Genomic DNA, 16680 nt, shown 5'->3' on the forward strand with positions numbered 1-16680 from the left:
TCAATGCACATTGAAAACCTTCTGTAGACTCTCAAGCGCTTGGAGTTTAGTGATTTGATACCAGTCATCGGGCAGGTCCGCTGGTTTGGCTTTATATTTTTCAGCAAACTTTTCGTTAAATTTGGCAAAAATGTATTTCCAGTAATCTGAGGACTGGATGCTGGGGTCGGGCTGGATGGCCCAGTCTGGATATAAGGTGCGATACTCTTTGTATGGATGCCATTTACCATCTGTGGCTGAATTTTTAAAACAGGTTGCAGACACAACAGCTGTGGTACAAATATCTGTGACTAAAACGTCTACTTCATTCCATCTATATCGTCCTATACCTTGGGGTCTATGAACAGATGCAAAGTGGTCCTTGTGATCAGCCCCTCCGGCCTCACAGGGGACTTTACAGAACGGACACTGATGTCCACATCCAATCACCTTTCTGAACAATTCGTCTTGTGGTTTCATAGCGACCCTGGAGAGTACAGAGTCGACACTCATAGACATCAGCTCCGATAGTATTTCATCTTTCATTTCTCCCAGTAAATCCTGAATCTTGGAGGAAAACTGCTCCACCTTCGCGGTGTTATGGAAGGTGATGACTTTGACTTTCAGCTCTGAAATCACCAATTCTCTGCTCAACTCCTTGCAAACGTTTCTCAAAAATAATGAAACATTTTTACTTTGAAGACAAGTTTCATCTTGAAGAACATTCAGGGTTTTTACACAAATGGAAGAAAGAATATTTTCATATAAGGTCTCTAGTAATTCGGTAAATTGGTATTTTTCCGTAATATAATTTAGTATCCACTTTTTTGAATATGACTCATAAGAATGGATGTATTGTACATATTTCTTAAAAGACATTTCCTCCAGTAAAACTGTTAATAGGTTACACTGAAAAAAGGTCCTGCTGCTGAACATCCTATTATCGACACCACTTAAAATGTCGTCCACCATCTTCTCTCCCAGATGTTTGAATGTGTATTCAGTAATGGCCGGTTTTAGGCATTCCTCACAAAACTGTCTGGCTCTATTCCAACATTCGTCCTTTTCCTTAACCTCTTAAGGACATAGGACGTATGCGTACGTCATATGTCCTCACTTGCTCTTCAACGCGGCCCCGCTTTGAAGTGCCGCGATCCCGGGTGCCGCGAGTAGCCCGGGACCGCTGCTATTAGCGGGCACGGTCTGATCGCCGTGCCCGCTAATTAGCTAATCGGAGGCAGCTGTCAAAGTTGACAGCTGCCTCCGATTACCGGAGGCAACGTTTCCCTGGGGTCTAGTGGGGGAGATCGCTCCTCCGGGACCTTGTCCCGGAGGAGCGATCTCCGTTACTGATGCCGGCCGGGGACGCGTCCAAGATGGCGCCGTCCTCGGCTCGGCACTCGTTTGTTTTCGGCTGCAGCAGCCGAAAGCAAACGAGTGCCGATCTCATGGATCTCTGCAGCATATCTATGCTGCAGAGATCTCAATGAGAGATCCAAGTGTATATACTAGAAGTCCCCTAGGGGGGCTTCTAGTATATGTGTAAAAAAAAAAAAAAAAAGTGTTGTTAATAGTAAAAATCCCCTCCCCTAATAAAAGTCTGAATCACCCCCCTTTTCCCAGGTTTTAAATAAAAGTAAACAAATAAATAAATAAACAAACATGTTTGCTATCGCCGCGTGCGTAATGGCCCGAACTATTAATTAATCACATTCCTGATCTCGTACGGTAAACCGCGTCAGCGCAAAAAAATCCCAAAGTGCAAAATTGCGCATTTTTGGTCGCATCAAATCCAGAAAAAATGTAATATAAAGCGATCAAAAAGTCGTATATGGGCAATCAAGGTACCGATAGAAAGATCACATCATGGCGCAAAAAATGACACCTCACACAGCCCCATAGACCAAAGGATAAAAGCGCTATAAGCCTGGGAATGGAGCGATTTTTAAGGAACGTATATTGGTTAACAACGGTTTGAATTTTTTACAGGCCATCAGATACAATATAAGTTATGCATGTTATATATCGTTTTAATCGTAGCAACTTGAGGAACATGCATAACAAGTCAGTTTTACCCCAGGGCGAATGGCGTAAAAACACATTTCCCCCAAATAAAAGAAATGCGTTTTTTTTTTCAATTTCACCACACTTTGAATTTTTTTCTGGTTTCGCAGTGTACTTTATGCAAAAATTCAGCCTGTAATTGCAAAGTACAATTAGTGACGCAAAAAATAAGGGCTCATGTGGGTTTCTAGGTGGAAAAATGCAAGTGCTATGACCTTTTAAACACAAGGAGGAAAAACCGAAAACGTAAAAACGAAAATGGGCCATGTCCTTAAAGGGTTAAAGTGTCACTGTCTTTAAATTTATTTTTATTTTTTTTGCAGAAATCAATAGTCCAGGCGATTTTAAGAAACTTTGTAATTGGGTTTATTAGCCAAATCTGCCATTATCTACATGTAAAAAGCCTTTTCCCAGCCCCTCCCCCCTCCTCTCCTTTCTGTCATCCACTCCTCAGAATCAGGAAATCTCGACAGTTTTTTCATCAGTCGGATCCTGTCTGGTCTATGAAGAGGGGGGGGGGGGAGGGGGAAGGAGCGAGATTAGCGGCAGCTGAGAGCCGAGAACAAAGGATTGCTCAGCGGGGGAGCTATTCAGAGCCCTAATTAGAGGTCAGAGAGGTCAGTGCTGACTGTCAGAGGAGAGAGCCCATGATGGGGATGTAAATTAACTCTTTGTTGTCCTGTTTTGCTGCTTTTGCTTTCTCTCTCCATAGGAAAACCATTAAGACAGGGGGGAGAGCTTCAAACTGCTTTCTCATGATAAAAAATCATTTTCCGGCTAATAAACCAAATTACAAAGTTTCTTAAAATCGCCTGGACTATTGATTTCTGCAATAAAAATTTTAACGACAGTGACACTTTAACCCTTAGGGGACACAGCCTGTTTTCATTTTTGCGATTTCGTTTTTTCCTCCTTGTGTATATAAGGCCATAGCGCCTGCATTTTTCCACCTAGAGACACAGATGAGCCCTTATTTTTGTGCCACTAATTGTACTTTGCAGTGGCAGATTTTTTTTTTTTGTTTTTACAATGTTCCCCCTAGGGTAAAACAGACTTGTTATATATGTTCCTCAATTTGTTATGATTACAACAATGTGTAACTTGTATAACCTTTATTTTGTGTGATGGCTTTTGAAAAATTAAAACCTTTTAAAAAAAAATGTGTGCTCCTTTAAAATCGCTCCATTCCCAGGCTTATAGAGCTTTTATCCTTTGGTCTATGGGGCTGTGTCAGGTGTCAGTTTTTGCGCCATGATGTGATCTTTCTATCGGTACCTTGATTGCGCATATACGACTTTTTGATCGCTTTTTATTACAATTTTTCGAGATTTGATGCGACCAAAAATGTGCAATTTGCACTTTGGGATTTTTTTTGCGCTTACACCGTTTACCGTGCGAGATCAGGAACGTGATTACTTAATAGTTCGGGCGATTACGCACGCGGCGATACAATATTTATTTATTTTTATTTATAAAATGGGGAAAGAGGGGTGATTCTGACTTTTATTAGGGCAGGGGGCTTTGTATTAATACATGAACATTTTTTTTCACATATACTAGAGGCCCCCCTGGGGTTAGGGTTATTCCCCCCTGGGGTTAGGGTTATTCCCCCCTGGGGTTAGGGTTATTCCCCCCTGGGGTTAGGGTTATTCCCCCCCCTGGTGTTAGGGTTATTCCCCCCCCCTGGGGTTAGGGTTATTCCCCCCCCCTGGTGTTAGGGTTATTCCCCCCTGGGGTTAGGGTTATTCCCCCCTGGGGTTAGGGTCATTCCCCCCCCTGGGGTTAGGGTTATTCCCCCCCCTGGGGTTAGGGTTATTCCCCCCTGGGGTTAGGGTTATTCCCCCCCCTGGGGTTAGGGTTATTCCCCCCCCTGGGGTTAGGGTTATTCCCCTCCCTGGGGTTAGGGTTATTCCCCCCCTGGGGTTAGGGTTATTCCCCCCCTGGGGTTAGGGTTATTCCCCTCTGGGGTTAGGGTTATTCCCTCCCTGGGGTTAGGGTTATTCCCCCCCTGGGTTAGGGTTATTCCCCCCCCTGGGGTTAAGGTTATTCCCCTCTGGGGTTAGGGTTATTCCCCTCTGGGGTTAGGGTTATTCCCTCCCTGGGGTTAGGGTTATTCCCCCCCTGGGTTAGGGTTATTCCCCTCTGGGGTTAGGGTTATTCCCCCCCTGGGGTTAGGGTTATTCCCCTCTGGGGTTAGGGTTATTCCCCCCTGGGGTTAGGGTTATTCCCCCTGGGGTTAGGGTTATTCCCCCTGGGGTTAGGGTTATTCCCCTGGGGTTAGGGTTATTCCCCCTGGTGGACTTCTATTATTACTACTAGATCTATGGAGTATAGTTATACTGCATAGATCCAAGGCAATGCGCAGTTCCCAGCTGGGTGAGGATACAGAGATCACCCCTCCGTGACCACCAGGGAAGGGCTACAGCAAGTACTTAGATGCAGCTGTCAACTTTAGGATGTCAGTAATCCACTTCATGTGGATGTTAGATGCATCACCATCAATCAGCTCTAGATCAATCAATCAGATCAATCAGCTCAGCTCACAAATTCAGCATCATTGACATTGCTGTTTTTTTGTCTCTGGGTCCACAGTCTTGTCCTTACCTGGAGTTACAATGAAATAAAACTTGGTGTCATTGGGATTGCAGGATGATAGTAATCGGAGTTGTCTCTCACACATACTCTCAATGAATATAAAGATGGCCGATGAGATGCGAGTGAGAAATGTGAACTGTTCCCAGTTGGTCTCCAGGTCTCCTCGTAGATTGGCCACAGCAATGGGCTCTGAGAAGACATCAGATTTCCCACAAGGAAAGTACCAGGACATTTCCACCAGCCCATCAGATATCTTCCTCTCAATGTTCCCTCCCTCCATGTTGTCATGTATGAAGAAGTCATGATGTTGTTGAGCTGGGTTAAGGACCTGGTTTAGTACTTTAGATTTAGATAATTTATTTGGCCCCAGTCTGACGAAGGAGAAGATCGGCATCTCAATATTCACCACATTGTCTTCTCTGAAGCTGTTAGAAGCCTGACCGCGCACTCGGCTCCTGGCTTTGCCGCAGCGCGCTGCCAGGCTGATGGAGATCCCGACGGCATCCCTGACCACCTGCCTGGATGGTTGTTAGGAGTGCGCCGACAGCATCCTAGGTTATTGCCACGGCTGGGGCTTCACTGCCCCCAGCAGAACGGCTTAGGTAAATTGAATTAAAGAGACAGTAACTGACGGCTGACATCGCCAGTCAAATCACTGTATTTGTTGTGGAGCTGGAGTCTCAGCTCCAATCAGTTTTGGGGCTGGGACTCCGGGCTCTATATAACCCTCCTCTGTCCTTAGTTCCCTGCCTGCGATAGAGCCTAGTTACCTAGCAATTTATTCTGACTTATACTTCTGATTACCCGACTTTGGCTTGTACCCCAATTATCTCTATTTGGTGCTTTGTTTGACCGGCTGTTACTTACTTGGACCTCTGACTACCCCTTTTTGTGTGTACGTCTTGTCTCTGTTCTGTGTTTTCACTTGGATCAGGTTAGGGAACGTGGCCCAATTGTCCTCTGCCCATAAGGGCTGACGAGACAAATAGGCAAGGACAGCCGGGGTGGGTGTCAGTCCTAGGGCTGCACCTGTCTTCCCAGACCCCCCTTCCTGACAGAACCCCTGAGGTTTTCATTTCTTCATAAAGTCTCTCATTGCCCAAAGCAAAAAGGTGAAATCAGTACTTTACATTGTCTGCACAGTCTCTTTCATGCGTCCGCTGTTCAATGAATAGAGGCCGCACAAAATAGACACGGCAGTTTTCTGTGCGGCTGCATGGAATCCCGGCCGGAGTGTATACAGCGTTCACACATTGTTTTTTTAGTAAAATAATGGCTGTTATTTTCAATCTTCAATGATTGCCATTGAAGTCTATGGAAACAACAACCATTGATTCGCAATCCTAACATTCACAGCAGCCCTTAAAGTAATGTTCAGAACATTTATTGGCAGCCATTCACATACAGATTTTTTGGGGGGCTGTCCTTTCACTATATTTTAAATAAAATGCAATGGTCCTGTAAAAATAGCCACATCCAAAAGGGCGTTGAACACGGCCATCATTAACCCCTAGGCGACCAAGGGCATACATGTATACCCTGGCCGCCTGTCATCAGACGACCCTGGGCCCTGGGTGTCTAATCTGCTATGCAGCTTCATAGCAGGTGGGGGCCCTCACCATTAATGACTGGCTGCAGCGATCGTGCTGCAGCCTGTCAATGACCCATTCACGGTGTGATCGCAGTGTTTAAATGTAAGTGACAGGAGCAGCTCCTGTCACTTATCGATCAGGGCCCCTGAAGTGTGACTGCGGGGGTCCTGATCGCTGTGCCGGACCGCCAAAGATCTCTTACCTTCCTCCGTGCGGTCCGATCGACGCTCTACTCATTGAGTCTGCCACAGGCAGGCTTAATGAGCAGAGCGCCGATAACACTGATCAATGCTATGTTTAAGGCATAGCATTGAATAGTGTATGCAAACTAATGATTGCATGTAAAAGTCCCCCAAGGGGACTTAAAAAGTGTTAAAAAAAAAAAAGCCAAAATGTTGTAAAAAAAAAAAAAAATAAAGCTCCTCCCCCAATAAAGATTAAAATCATCCCCTATCCCATAATATAAATAACATATAAAAAGAAATAAATAAACAAGTTATATACCGTAGCGTGTGTAATTGTCCGATCTATTAAAATATAACAATTTTCATCCTGTATGGCAAACAAAAAGTGTAAACAAAAAGAGAGAAAAAAGCGCTGTGATTACTTATTTTTGTTACATTATATAAAAAAAGATTATAAAAAGTGATCAAAACATTGGATCTACACAAATATGGTATTAATAAAAACTAGAGATCATGGCGCAAAAAATGACGCCCCATACAGCCCTGTAGGTGAAAAACTAAAACCACAATAGAGTCACAATAGATAAGACATATAAAAATAAGGAAGAGAGAACACAAGGGTTACAAGTCATTTATATTTATTTTCCAAGATAAAACGTGCAGATAAAAGGTACAAGGAGCAAAACATCTCAGTGTCAGAAAATATAACAAGTGATTATCTCCAGGATTTCCCTAGTAGGCGCCATTGGCTGTAGGCGGCCATTAGAAAAGACACAGATACAGAAACCAATGATAAAAGGGACATAGTAAGAACATCTTGTCCGTTTTTATATAAATTGTCAAATTATTTTAATTACATGTAAAAAAACAGTTATGGCAGCTATAACATATTTTTATTGGTCAGTGCAGGATGCTGCAGAGGACTAAATCACAAATCCCAGCATGCACCTGAATTACAGCCTGGGAAGTCTTCGTGACCATAGGCCGTAGGTTTATGCCCTCAGCTTCCCATCATTCTAAATATTTAAAAAAAATATACATTACATTAAGCACACAACAATCAAAGTGCAAAGTGATCAGAGGTTATTATCATTATAATTTGTTTCATATATAGAACATATATGTGATATAACATTGTGGTATAGAAAGAATATTTTATTATTGTATTAAGTGAAGCTAAAGAGATTGATTTTGTAGATTTTATTAAAAAATATATAATAATAATAATTGTGGAAATTTACTGAGAAAGTCAACACCTAAAGTCACTATTACTATTACTAAAGGACCCACTGCAGCCCCCCCCCCCCTTTTACCAGCTCGCTATTGGTGCATGAAATAGCACCGTAAGATTCCATCATGTTACCAAGTCAATGCACATTGAAAATCTTCTGTAGACTCTCGAGTGCCTGGAGTTGTGTGATTTGGTACCAGTCATCGGGCAGGTCCGCTGGTTTGGCTTTATATTCTTCCGCAAACTTTTCATTAAATTGGGCAAAAATATATTTCCAGTAATCTGAGGACTGGATGCTGGGGTCGGGTTGGATGGACCAGTCTGGGTAGTAAGTGCGATACTCTTTGTATGGATGCCATTTACCATCTGTGTCTGAATTTTGAAATCTAGCATCAGATACAACACCTGTGCTGCATATGTCCAGGACCAGTTTTTCATCTTTAAGCCACCGATATTGTCCAAGCCCTCTGGATCTATGAAAAGATGCAAAGTGGTCCTTGTGATCAGCCCCTCCGGCCTCACAGGGGACTTTGCAGAACGGACACTGATGTCCACATCCAATCACCTTCCTGAACAATTCATCTTGAGGTTTCATAGCGACCCTGGAGAGTACAGAGTCGACACTCATAGACATCAGCTCCGATAGTATTTCATCTTTCATTTCTCCGAGTAAATCCTGAATCTTGGAGGAAAACTGCTCCACCTTCGCGGTGTTATGGAAGGTGATGACTTTGACTTTCAGCTCTGAAATCACAAATTCTCTGCTCAACTCCTTGCAAACGTTTCTCAAAAATAATGAAACATTTTTACTTTGAAGACAAGTTTTATCTTGAAGAACATTCAGGGTTTTTACACAAATGGAAGAAAGAATATTTTCATATAAGGTCTCTAGTAATTCGGTAAATTGGTATTTTTCCGTAATATAATTTAGTATCCACTTTTTTTAATATGACTCATATGAATGGATGTATTGTACGTATTTCTGAAAAGACATTTCCTCCAGTAAAACTGTTAATAGGTTACACTGAAAAAAGGTCCTGCTGCTGAACATCCTATTATCGACACCATTTAAAATGTCGTCCACCATCTTCTCTCCCAGATGTTTGAATGTGTATTCAGTAATGGCCGGTTTTAGGCATTCCTCACAAAACTGTCTGGCTCTATTCCAACATTCGTCCTTTTCCCTAAGTATATTCAGAAACGTTGACAAATACTGAGGTTTCAGGTTCTCTAGACATGTTGCAGGGTCGTTCTTTTGAATAAAGGTGTCGTGCATCTTCTGAAAACTTTGTGATGCCTTCGCGAAGATAGAAAGCTTGATATCCAATTCAAACTCTGGTGAGAAGTGAAGCTTTTTGGTCTTACTGTGAAGCTGTGTGTTAATCATGTGTAGTAGCTCCTGGCAGTAGGCATCATCGTAGTCTTCAGAGGTACTTATCTTCTCCTTTACATATTTGTTACACATCTCTATTAGGGAGTTGGCAAGATCTCTCACCTTGTCATAGGGTTCATTTCTAAACCCAAAGATGCTTTTAAAATCTGAAACAAGAGACGGGTCAACGTGGGCATCATTCATGACAAAGCCTTGGTTTGCATAAGGTTCAAAACTATTTAAGTGAATTAATGTCTCATTTATGACGGGCCCTCTTCTTTTTAGGTCACTCTTTACCTGGTGCAACATCATCTTACTGACATTTCTCCGTTGCAATGTCCCTATCTGTAACTGTGATAGCGTTGTCTTCCACATGGTTTCAAACTCCCTTTGTTTTTCTTGATCGCTTATTTGCAGGTTCTTCATTTTACCCTTCTCCAGGAGTTTAGAGATCTTTTCTTCTATCAGTTGCTGATACCTTTTCTGGACTTTCTGAATCTCAAATTTCCCTTTTTGGATAGAAATTGTCTCGTTGCACTTGCCAAGGGCGTTTCTTTCAAGTTCATTTTTTAAGAATTTCACACTTTGTTTAAAATCCTCCCGATATCTTTCTATAAGATTACCATTTTCTGACCTGTCCTCGAAATACTTTTCCAGATGTTCCAGCATGTTATTTTCCTCTAGAATCAGCAGCTGTTGAAGTTCCTCCTTGTACTCGGACACAGTGTGTCTATCCAGGCTCTCAACTGATTGATTCTTAATTTTGTTTTCTGCGCTGATGATCCAGTTGAAGACTTTCTTTTGGAATTCCCATTCCCAATTAGAGAAATTCACGGACAAATTATTATAAGCATCAGCCACCAGACTGTTCATGAAACTGAAGATGAATTTCTCATGTTTTACAGCTCTCCACAAACTTTCAAGCCAAGTGATAAATCCATCGATGCTGGAAGGTCTTTTTTGGGATTTTATGAAATCAAGAAGAAACTGCTTTAGCTTATAGACATTTTCACTATAACCAGTATTTACTGGAGCCATTGGTGGAACTCCATGCCACAGCCCAGGAATGTACCAGTTATGTTTGTCAACATCGTAGTCCATGACTTCTGTAAAAGTTGTGATTCCTCTTCTGTTTTCCATTTCTGCTGCAAGTTTTGTCATTTCATCTAATTGTTCTAGAAGTTTCTTCCTGTCCCTCATGTTGTTGTCATGGGCGGACACATCACTCACATTCTGATGGACAAACTGACAATTGGGTCTCTTTCCAACTTCTTTCATTCTTAGAAATGCATGGACCACAATCTGTAATATATCTTTCATCTCGGTGGTGTTCTCCATGGCCATATTGACTATGGTGATATCACTCAACCCAATCACTAATGTGGCCAACTCATTGTCATGTTCATAACTATCATCGAGGGAAGACAATTCAGGAGCTTTCAACCCTTCAGTATCAATCACCAAAATAAATTCACAGCCAATCTCCTCCTGGATGTTCTCCTTCACTTTAATAAGAGTCATGAAGGCTCCTCGTGTGCATCGCCCACTGGCCACCGGGAACTGTAGACCAAACATGGTGTTCAGGAGCGTGGACTTCCCCGTACTCTGCACTCCCAGTACAGTTATCACTTTCAGTCTCTTCCTGCACTTTAGACCAAGTTTATCATTTAGCTCATTGAGGATGTCAGTAATCCACTTCATGGGGATGTTAGATGCATCGCCATCAATCAGCTCTAGTGGGAAGCCATCGATAAGTAAGTCTGCAGCTATTCCTGGAAGGGCACCAAACTGTTTTCTGTGTTCCGGAATGATTCCTTCTTTTATCATGGAGCATTCAGCTTCGTAAAACTGCCCCAACTCACGCAGGAAATGTTCTATCCCTAAGGAACTATCCGCTATTTGCTGGTCTATCTTTTTAAGCTCATCTGAATTATTGGATTTTGATTTTTCCTTATATTCCACCTGTAATTTTGCTAAATTTTTTCGAGCAGTTAAATCAAGTTCAAATTTCATCCACTTTAAAAAATAGCGTCTCTCTGTTTTCGACAAATGGGTGATAGCATTGATAAATAACATGATGCCATTCGGTAAGTCGTGTTGGTTCTGCTCCCTATGCAGGGAGATCCGTTGCTGGGTCAATTCATACTGATACGTTTGCGTGTCTTTTCCTCCTTGCTTTGTCATTCTACATAGTTCTTTTTCCACTTTAGACAATTGTTTCCAAAGTTCCCCTTGAAGTTTTAGTGTCTCCTTTTTATATTCTTTCACATCTTTGATGGCTAAAGTAATATTACAGGCATATGCTCTTGCTTTCTGACATTCTGGAAAGTTCTCATCAACATCAATATTGAGGTCAGATCTGTGGTTCCTTAGGCTTTCTAGAGATAAAGTTGGGGTGTCTGCACTGACAAAACTTCTAATGGTCATCTGTAACCGTTTCACAAATTCAGCATCATTGACATTGCTCCCCTTTGGTATAATGTGCTTTTTATTAGCTTTTAACCTTGGCAATAGGTTTATCAGGTGTTTTTTTGTCTCTGGGTCCACAGCTTTGTCTTTACCTGGAGTGATAACGAAATAAAACTTGGTGTTGTTGGGATTGCAGGATGATAATATTCTAAATTGTAGCTCAGATAAACTCTCAATAAATATAAAGATGGCCGATGAGATGCGAGTGAGAAATGTGAACTGTTCCCAGTTGGACTCTAGGTCTCCTCGTAGGTTGGCCACAGCAATGGGCTCAGGATAAACATCAGAGCTATTAGAAGGAAAGTACCAGGACATTTCCACCAGCCCATCAGATATCTTCCTCTCTATGTTCCCTCCCTCCATGTTGTCATGTATGAAGAAGTCATGCTGCTGTTGAGCTGGGTTAAGAACCTGATTTAGTACTTTAGATTTAGATAATTTATTTGGCCCCAGTCTGACGAAGGAGAAGATCGGCATCTCAATATTCACCACATTGTCTTCTCTGAACCCCTTACTGTCTGCTAGAGACTCAGGTCTCCATTTCTTCACAATGTCTCTCATTGCCCAAAGCATGAAGGTGAAATCCGAACCATCACCGGGAGGAAGCAGCAGGGGAACAGCAAACTGGCACATGGACATTTTAGTTATAATTTCTTGCTGAAGAAAGCTATCTGAACAGTTAAGGAGAACACAAATAACATCCAGCGGGTTGATGGGACATGAGCGATGTTGTTCGACAGAGTCATCAAACACATCTCCATAGTCCTCGTCATCTTCATCATGTGGTTCCTGATTAGAATTGTCCTTTAGCAGTTGAATATTTCGTGCGGTTTGGTTTAAAACCATGAGCTTCCTCAAAAAATACCACATGATGTCCTTAAAACCTTGCGGTTGAACATTGGTGTTCTCTTGTTCAATACTTAGAACATCTCTCAAAGAAAGCTTTGTAGTCATGTGCGTTTTCACGTCCAGCTTTTCCACCAGTTCCTGAAATTTGCTGGGTTTATCTGTGGAGATAAAAATGTATAGCTAAAATGAATCTGTTGGCTGCAATTCACGTTCCAAATTGCTGACACTGTTAGATAGCTGTTAGGTCAAGGAGACACATGGCACCTGTCATATCTCTGTCAGTGCTTCCAGAATGTAGAAAAATGCTTTTATCCTTTGATGCAAAGTATTAAAGAGGTGTTTCCAAGCCCATGAAGTGCTCAGGGGTGTAATTCCTCCTAGCATCCCTGTGTCTGCCCTCTATGTACATGAAAATAACTACTTCAACACTGCCCCCTATGTACAAGACTATCTATATCATAAAAATGAAAGTCTGTCTGTCCCATATAGACTTCCAAACGCCTGAACCGTTTGACCCCAAATTTGGCACAAAGATACATTGGGTGCCCGGGAAGGTTAGAGCGAAGGTCCCGTCCTTGCCAGATGTACAGGAGGGGAGGGGGATGCAGAAAAGCGCCCCATAGAGATGAATGGGAAAATCTCCACACTGCACACACAGGTGACATAATTAGCTGCAGCTGCCCAGGAGAAACGGCAGTTGGGAGCCTTAGCAACCAATAGGATTACTAATTTCATTTTCACAGGGAGCAATGGTTGCTAGGGCAGCTGCCTCACAACATCCACAGTAATAACTGGTAGGCCCCCTACTCCATCTATACAGTACATGTATACAGGGTCCCCTACTCCATCTATACAGTACATGTATACAGGACCCCCTACTCCATCTATACAATACATGTATACAGGGCTCCCTACTCCATCTATACAGTACATGTATATACAGGACCCCCTACTCCATCTATACAGTACATGTATACAGAACCCCCTACTCCATCTATACAGTACATGTATACAGGGCAGTATTACCAGCTGCTGTCCTAAGCACTAAACCTGAGGACGCCCCATCCTCACTCACCAATTAGTATCATGATAGATTGGTAGATAATAGCTCCAGAGGTCACATTTAACACCACCATATCAGACCTGCCCAAATACCGCCACACTGTGACTGGATAACACCACCATACCAGACCTGACCAACACCGCCACACTGTGACTGGATAACACCTCCATACCAGACCTGACCAATACCACCATACTGTGACTGGATAACACCGCCATACCAGACCTGACCAATACCGCCATACTGTGACTGGATAACACTTTCATACCAGACCTGACCAATACTGCCATACTGTGACTCACCCCGAAACAGCTGTATGTGGATGGTCACCTAGCCTTGGTTTATCCCTTGTCATTACACTGACTTATAGGGCCACTTAATATGGTGGATTTGGTGGTTTCCTAACAGTAGCTGCCCCTTGGCTGGGTCCTTCCCGGAGGGATATCTGGCTAGTCCTGTGTTTTGAGACTCTTCAATGAGGCTCCACGGGCTCTTCTTTTGCATATTCATGTTTCCCAGGGGGCAATGCACCTAGGACTTCACTGCATTGAGCGCTTTCATTAGCAGCCGGCAGTGTTGTCTTTTTGGCTGTTTTCCCTGAGTTCAGCAATCTGTTTGTCTTATATTGTGACTGCATAACACTACCATACCAGACCTGACCAATACTGCCATACTGTGACTGGATAACACCGCTATACCAGACCTGACCAATACCGACAGACTGTGACTGGATAACACCGCCATACCATACCAGACCTGACCAATACCACCACACTGTGACTGGATAACACCGCCATACCAGACCTGACCAATACCGCCATACTGTGACTGGATAACTGCCATACCACACCTGACCAATACCGCCATACTGTGACTGGATAACACTGCCACACAAGACCTGACCAATACCGCCATACTGTGACTGGATAACACCGCCATACCAGACCTGACCAATACCGCCATTGTTATGGTCAGTATGGCAAAGGCAGTCTGACAAGACACGGACAGTGAGCCCTGAGCTGACCCCACCCACTGACCCTGCCTAATTGCCACGGACGGCCCTAAACGGCCCGGACAACCACGGAGTCGGTCCCTACACTAAATAGGTGCGACACACAGAGCACGGACAGACAAACAAAACACAATAAGAGGTGTCAGACAAACCAGGTCAGCAACAGTCGAGCGGCGAAGTACAAAAACAGCAAACAGGAGAATAGTCGAGGTCAGATGCAGAAGGTCCAGAATACAGAGATCAGAGGAACTAAACAGGGAGCTGAGCAGGCGAGTGAACTCTAATAGTCAGCAGGGAAGGGAGAAACTTGCTGCTTTTTATCTGGGATCAGAGACTAAGTCCAGCAGATGATTGGACCAGCCCTGATCCCAGCAGCAAGTTCAGCTGAGAAGATCAAGCAGAGCAGTAACCCCTGCACTGCCAGGAGTCTGCCAGGAAAAGCGGGTGTGGCTGTCAAATACAACATAATTCAGACAGAGTAAAAAAAACACAGACAAACTCAGCGCTTCCTCGACCGCCCAGCATGGACCGAGGAGCGCAAAGTCATATTCCTAACAGTACCCCCCCTCTTATGAGGGGCCACCGGACCCTCACTCAAAGGACCAGGCTTAGAGGGGTTACGGGTATGAAACTGCCGGATAAGGCGTGAGGCATGTATGTCCTTACTGGCAACCCAAGTATTTTCCTCGGGACCGAATCCTTTCCACTGGACAAGATATTGGACAGAATTTTGAACTTGGCGAGAGTCCAAAATCTTGTCCACTTCAAACTCCAGCTCACCTTGGATGACCAGAGGAGCAGGGAGGACTGCTGGAAGCACAGGAACTATATAATTTTTTAACAATGATTTATGAAAGACATTGTGAATCCTCATATTATTGGGTAACTGTAGGCGGAAGGACACAGGATTAATGATTTCTGTAATCAGATAAGGACCAATGTATTTGGGTGCTAATTTCCCAGAAGGGACTCTGAGCTTAAGATTTCTCGTGGAGAGCCACACCTTGTCCCCTACCTGATATTCATGGCCAGATATACGTCTTTTATTAGCTTGTATGCTAGATGACCTCTGGGCCTTAGTCAGGCTCTCAAGAGCCTGGGCCCAGACTGTGCACAGTCTTTGATAGATAACTTCAGCTGAAGGATTTACAGACTCTGGAGAGTGAGCTGACGAATACCTGGGATTATATCCATAATTGCAAAAGAAAGGCGACATTTTGGTAGACTGACTCTCTATATTATTAAGCGCGAACTCTGCTAGAGGCAAATATTTTTTCCATTTATCCTGAGAACACGATACAAAACATCTAAGAAATTGTTCTAAAGATTGGTTTACCCTCTCAGTTTGCCCATTAGACTGGGGGTGAAAGGCAGACGAAAAGGACAACGAAATCCCCAAACGACCACATAGTTCTCTCCAGAATTTGGAGACAAACTGAACTCCCCTGTCAGAGACAATATTTTCAGGAACCCCATGTAACCTTAGGATATGGTTTATGAACAGCGTGGCCAAGGTACAAGCATTGGGGAGTTTTTTCAACGGAATAAGGTGGCACATTTTGGAGAATCTGTCCACCACCACCCAGATCACTGTTTTCCCTTTGGACAATGGCAAATCTGTGATGAAGTCCATAGCGAGGTGGGTCCAAGGTCTCCTAGGTATAGGAAGAGGGTAGAGGAGGCCCTCTGGTAACCTACGAGGGACCTTGGACCTAGCACAGACCTCACAAGCCTCAACAAATAATTTTACATCTTGGGACCAAGATGGCCACCAATATTGCCTTGAGAGGAGATACTTGGTACCAGCAATTCCCGGGTGACCAGCCAGAACAGAACAATGAGTTTCCTCCAAGACTCTAAGCCGGAGATTGGGGGGTACAAAGAGTTTTCCCTCCGGAGTATTTTCAGGGGCAAGGGACTGAGACTCTACCACCTGAGTGGCAAGATCAGGTTGAAGGATGGCAAGGACCACCCCAGGCGCAAGTATATTTTCTGGTTCACCTTTGAGGACATTACTGGCATCAAAACTCCGTGATAGGGCATCAGCTTTGACATTTTTAGAACCTGGACGATAGGTTATCTCAAAATCGAAACGAGTAAAGAACAATGCCCACCTCGCCTGACGAGGGGTTAGGCGTTTGGCCTTGTCAAGGTACAATAAGTTTTTGTGGTCAGTTAGTACCCTGACCTTGTGTTTAGCTCCTTCAAGGAAATGCCTCCATTCGTCGAATGCCCACTTGATGGCAAGCAATTCCCTGTTACCAATATC

General features: G+C 43.4%; 2 protein-coding genes across 2 annotated transcripts in view; both read right to left on the reverse strand.

The window, feature by feature from the left end:
• On the reverse strand, nt 1-8307 carry LOC138801874 (uncharacterized). The gene is made up of 3 exons (XM_069984973.1): nt 7844-8307; nt 4648-5156; nt 1-1055 (listed from the first exon to the last, which is right to left on the reverse strand). The coding sequence occupies exons 1-3, from the start codon at nt 8305-8307 to the stop codon at nt 1-3; spliced, it is 2028 nt and encodes a 675-aa protein (XP_069841074.1).
• The window catches only part of LOC138801622 (up-regulator of cell proliferation-like), a 25005-nt gene continuing 16020 nt past the window's right edge, over nt 7696-16680 (reverse strand). The window contains exon 3 of the mRNA XM_069984636.1: nt 7696-12494. Coding sequence (XP_069840737.1) covers nt 8590-12494 — 3905 coding nt within the window. The 3' untranslated portion in view covers nt 7696-8589. The remainder of the gene's footprint in view (nt 12495-16680) is intronic.

Source organism: Dendropsophus ebraccatus, chromosome 9, assembly GCF_027789765.1.
Source record: "Dendropsophus ebraccatus isolate aDenEbr1 chromosome 9, aDenEbr1.pat, whole genome shotgun sequence".
NCBI lineage: Eukaryota > Metazoa > Chordata > Amphibia > Anura > Hylidae > Dendropsophus > Dendropsophus ebraccatus.

Bases quoted from the DNA above. Each gene is read 5' to 3' on its own strand.
- LOC138801874 (XM_069984973.1), bottom strand. From the start codon at position 8,307: ATGAAAGATGAAATACTATCGGAGCTGATGTCTATGAGTGTCGACTCT. The intron at 5,157-7,843 runs GTACCAAATCAC...ACAACCATCCAG, and splicing joins GCGGACCTGCCCGATGACTG to GCAGGTGGTCAGGGATGCCG. The intron at 1,056-4,647 runs GTAAGGACAAGA...TATGTCCTTAAG, and splicing joins TTATTTCATTGTAACTCCAG to AGGTTAAGGAAAAGGACGAA.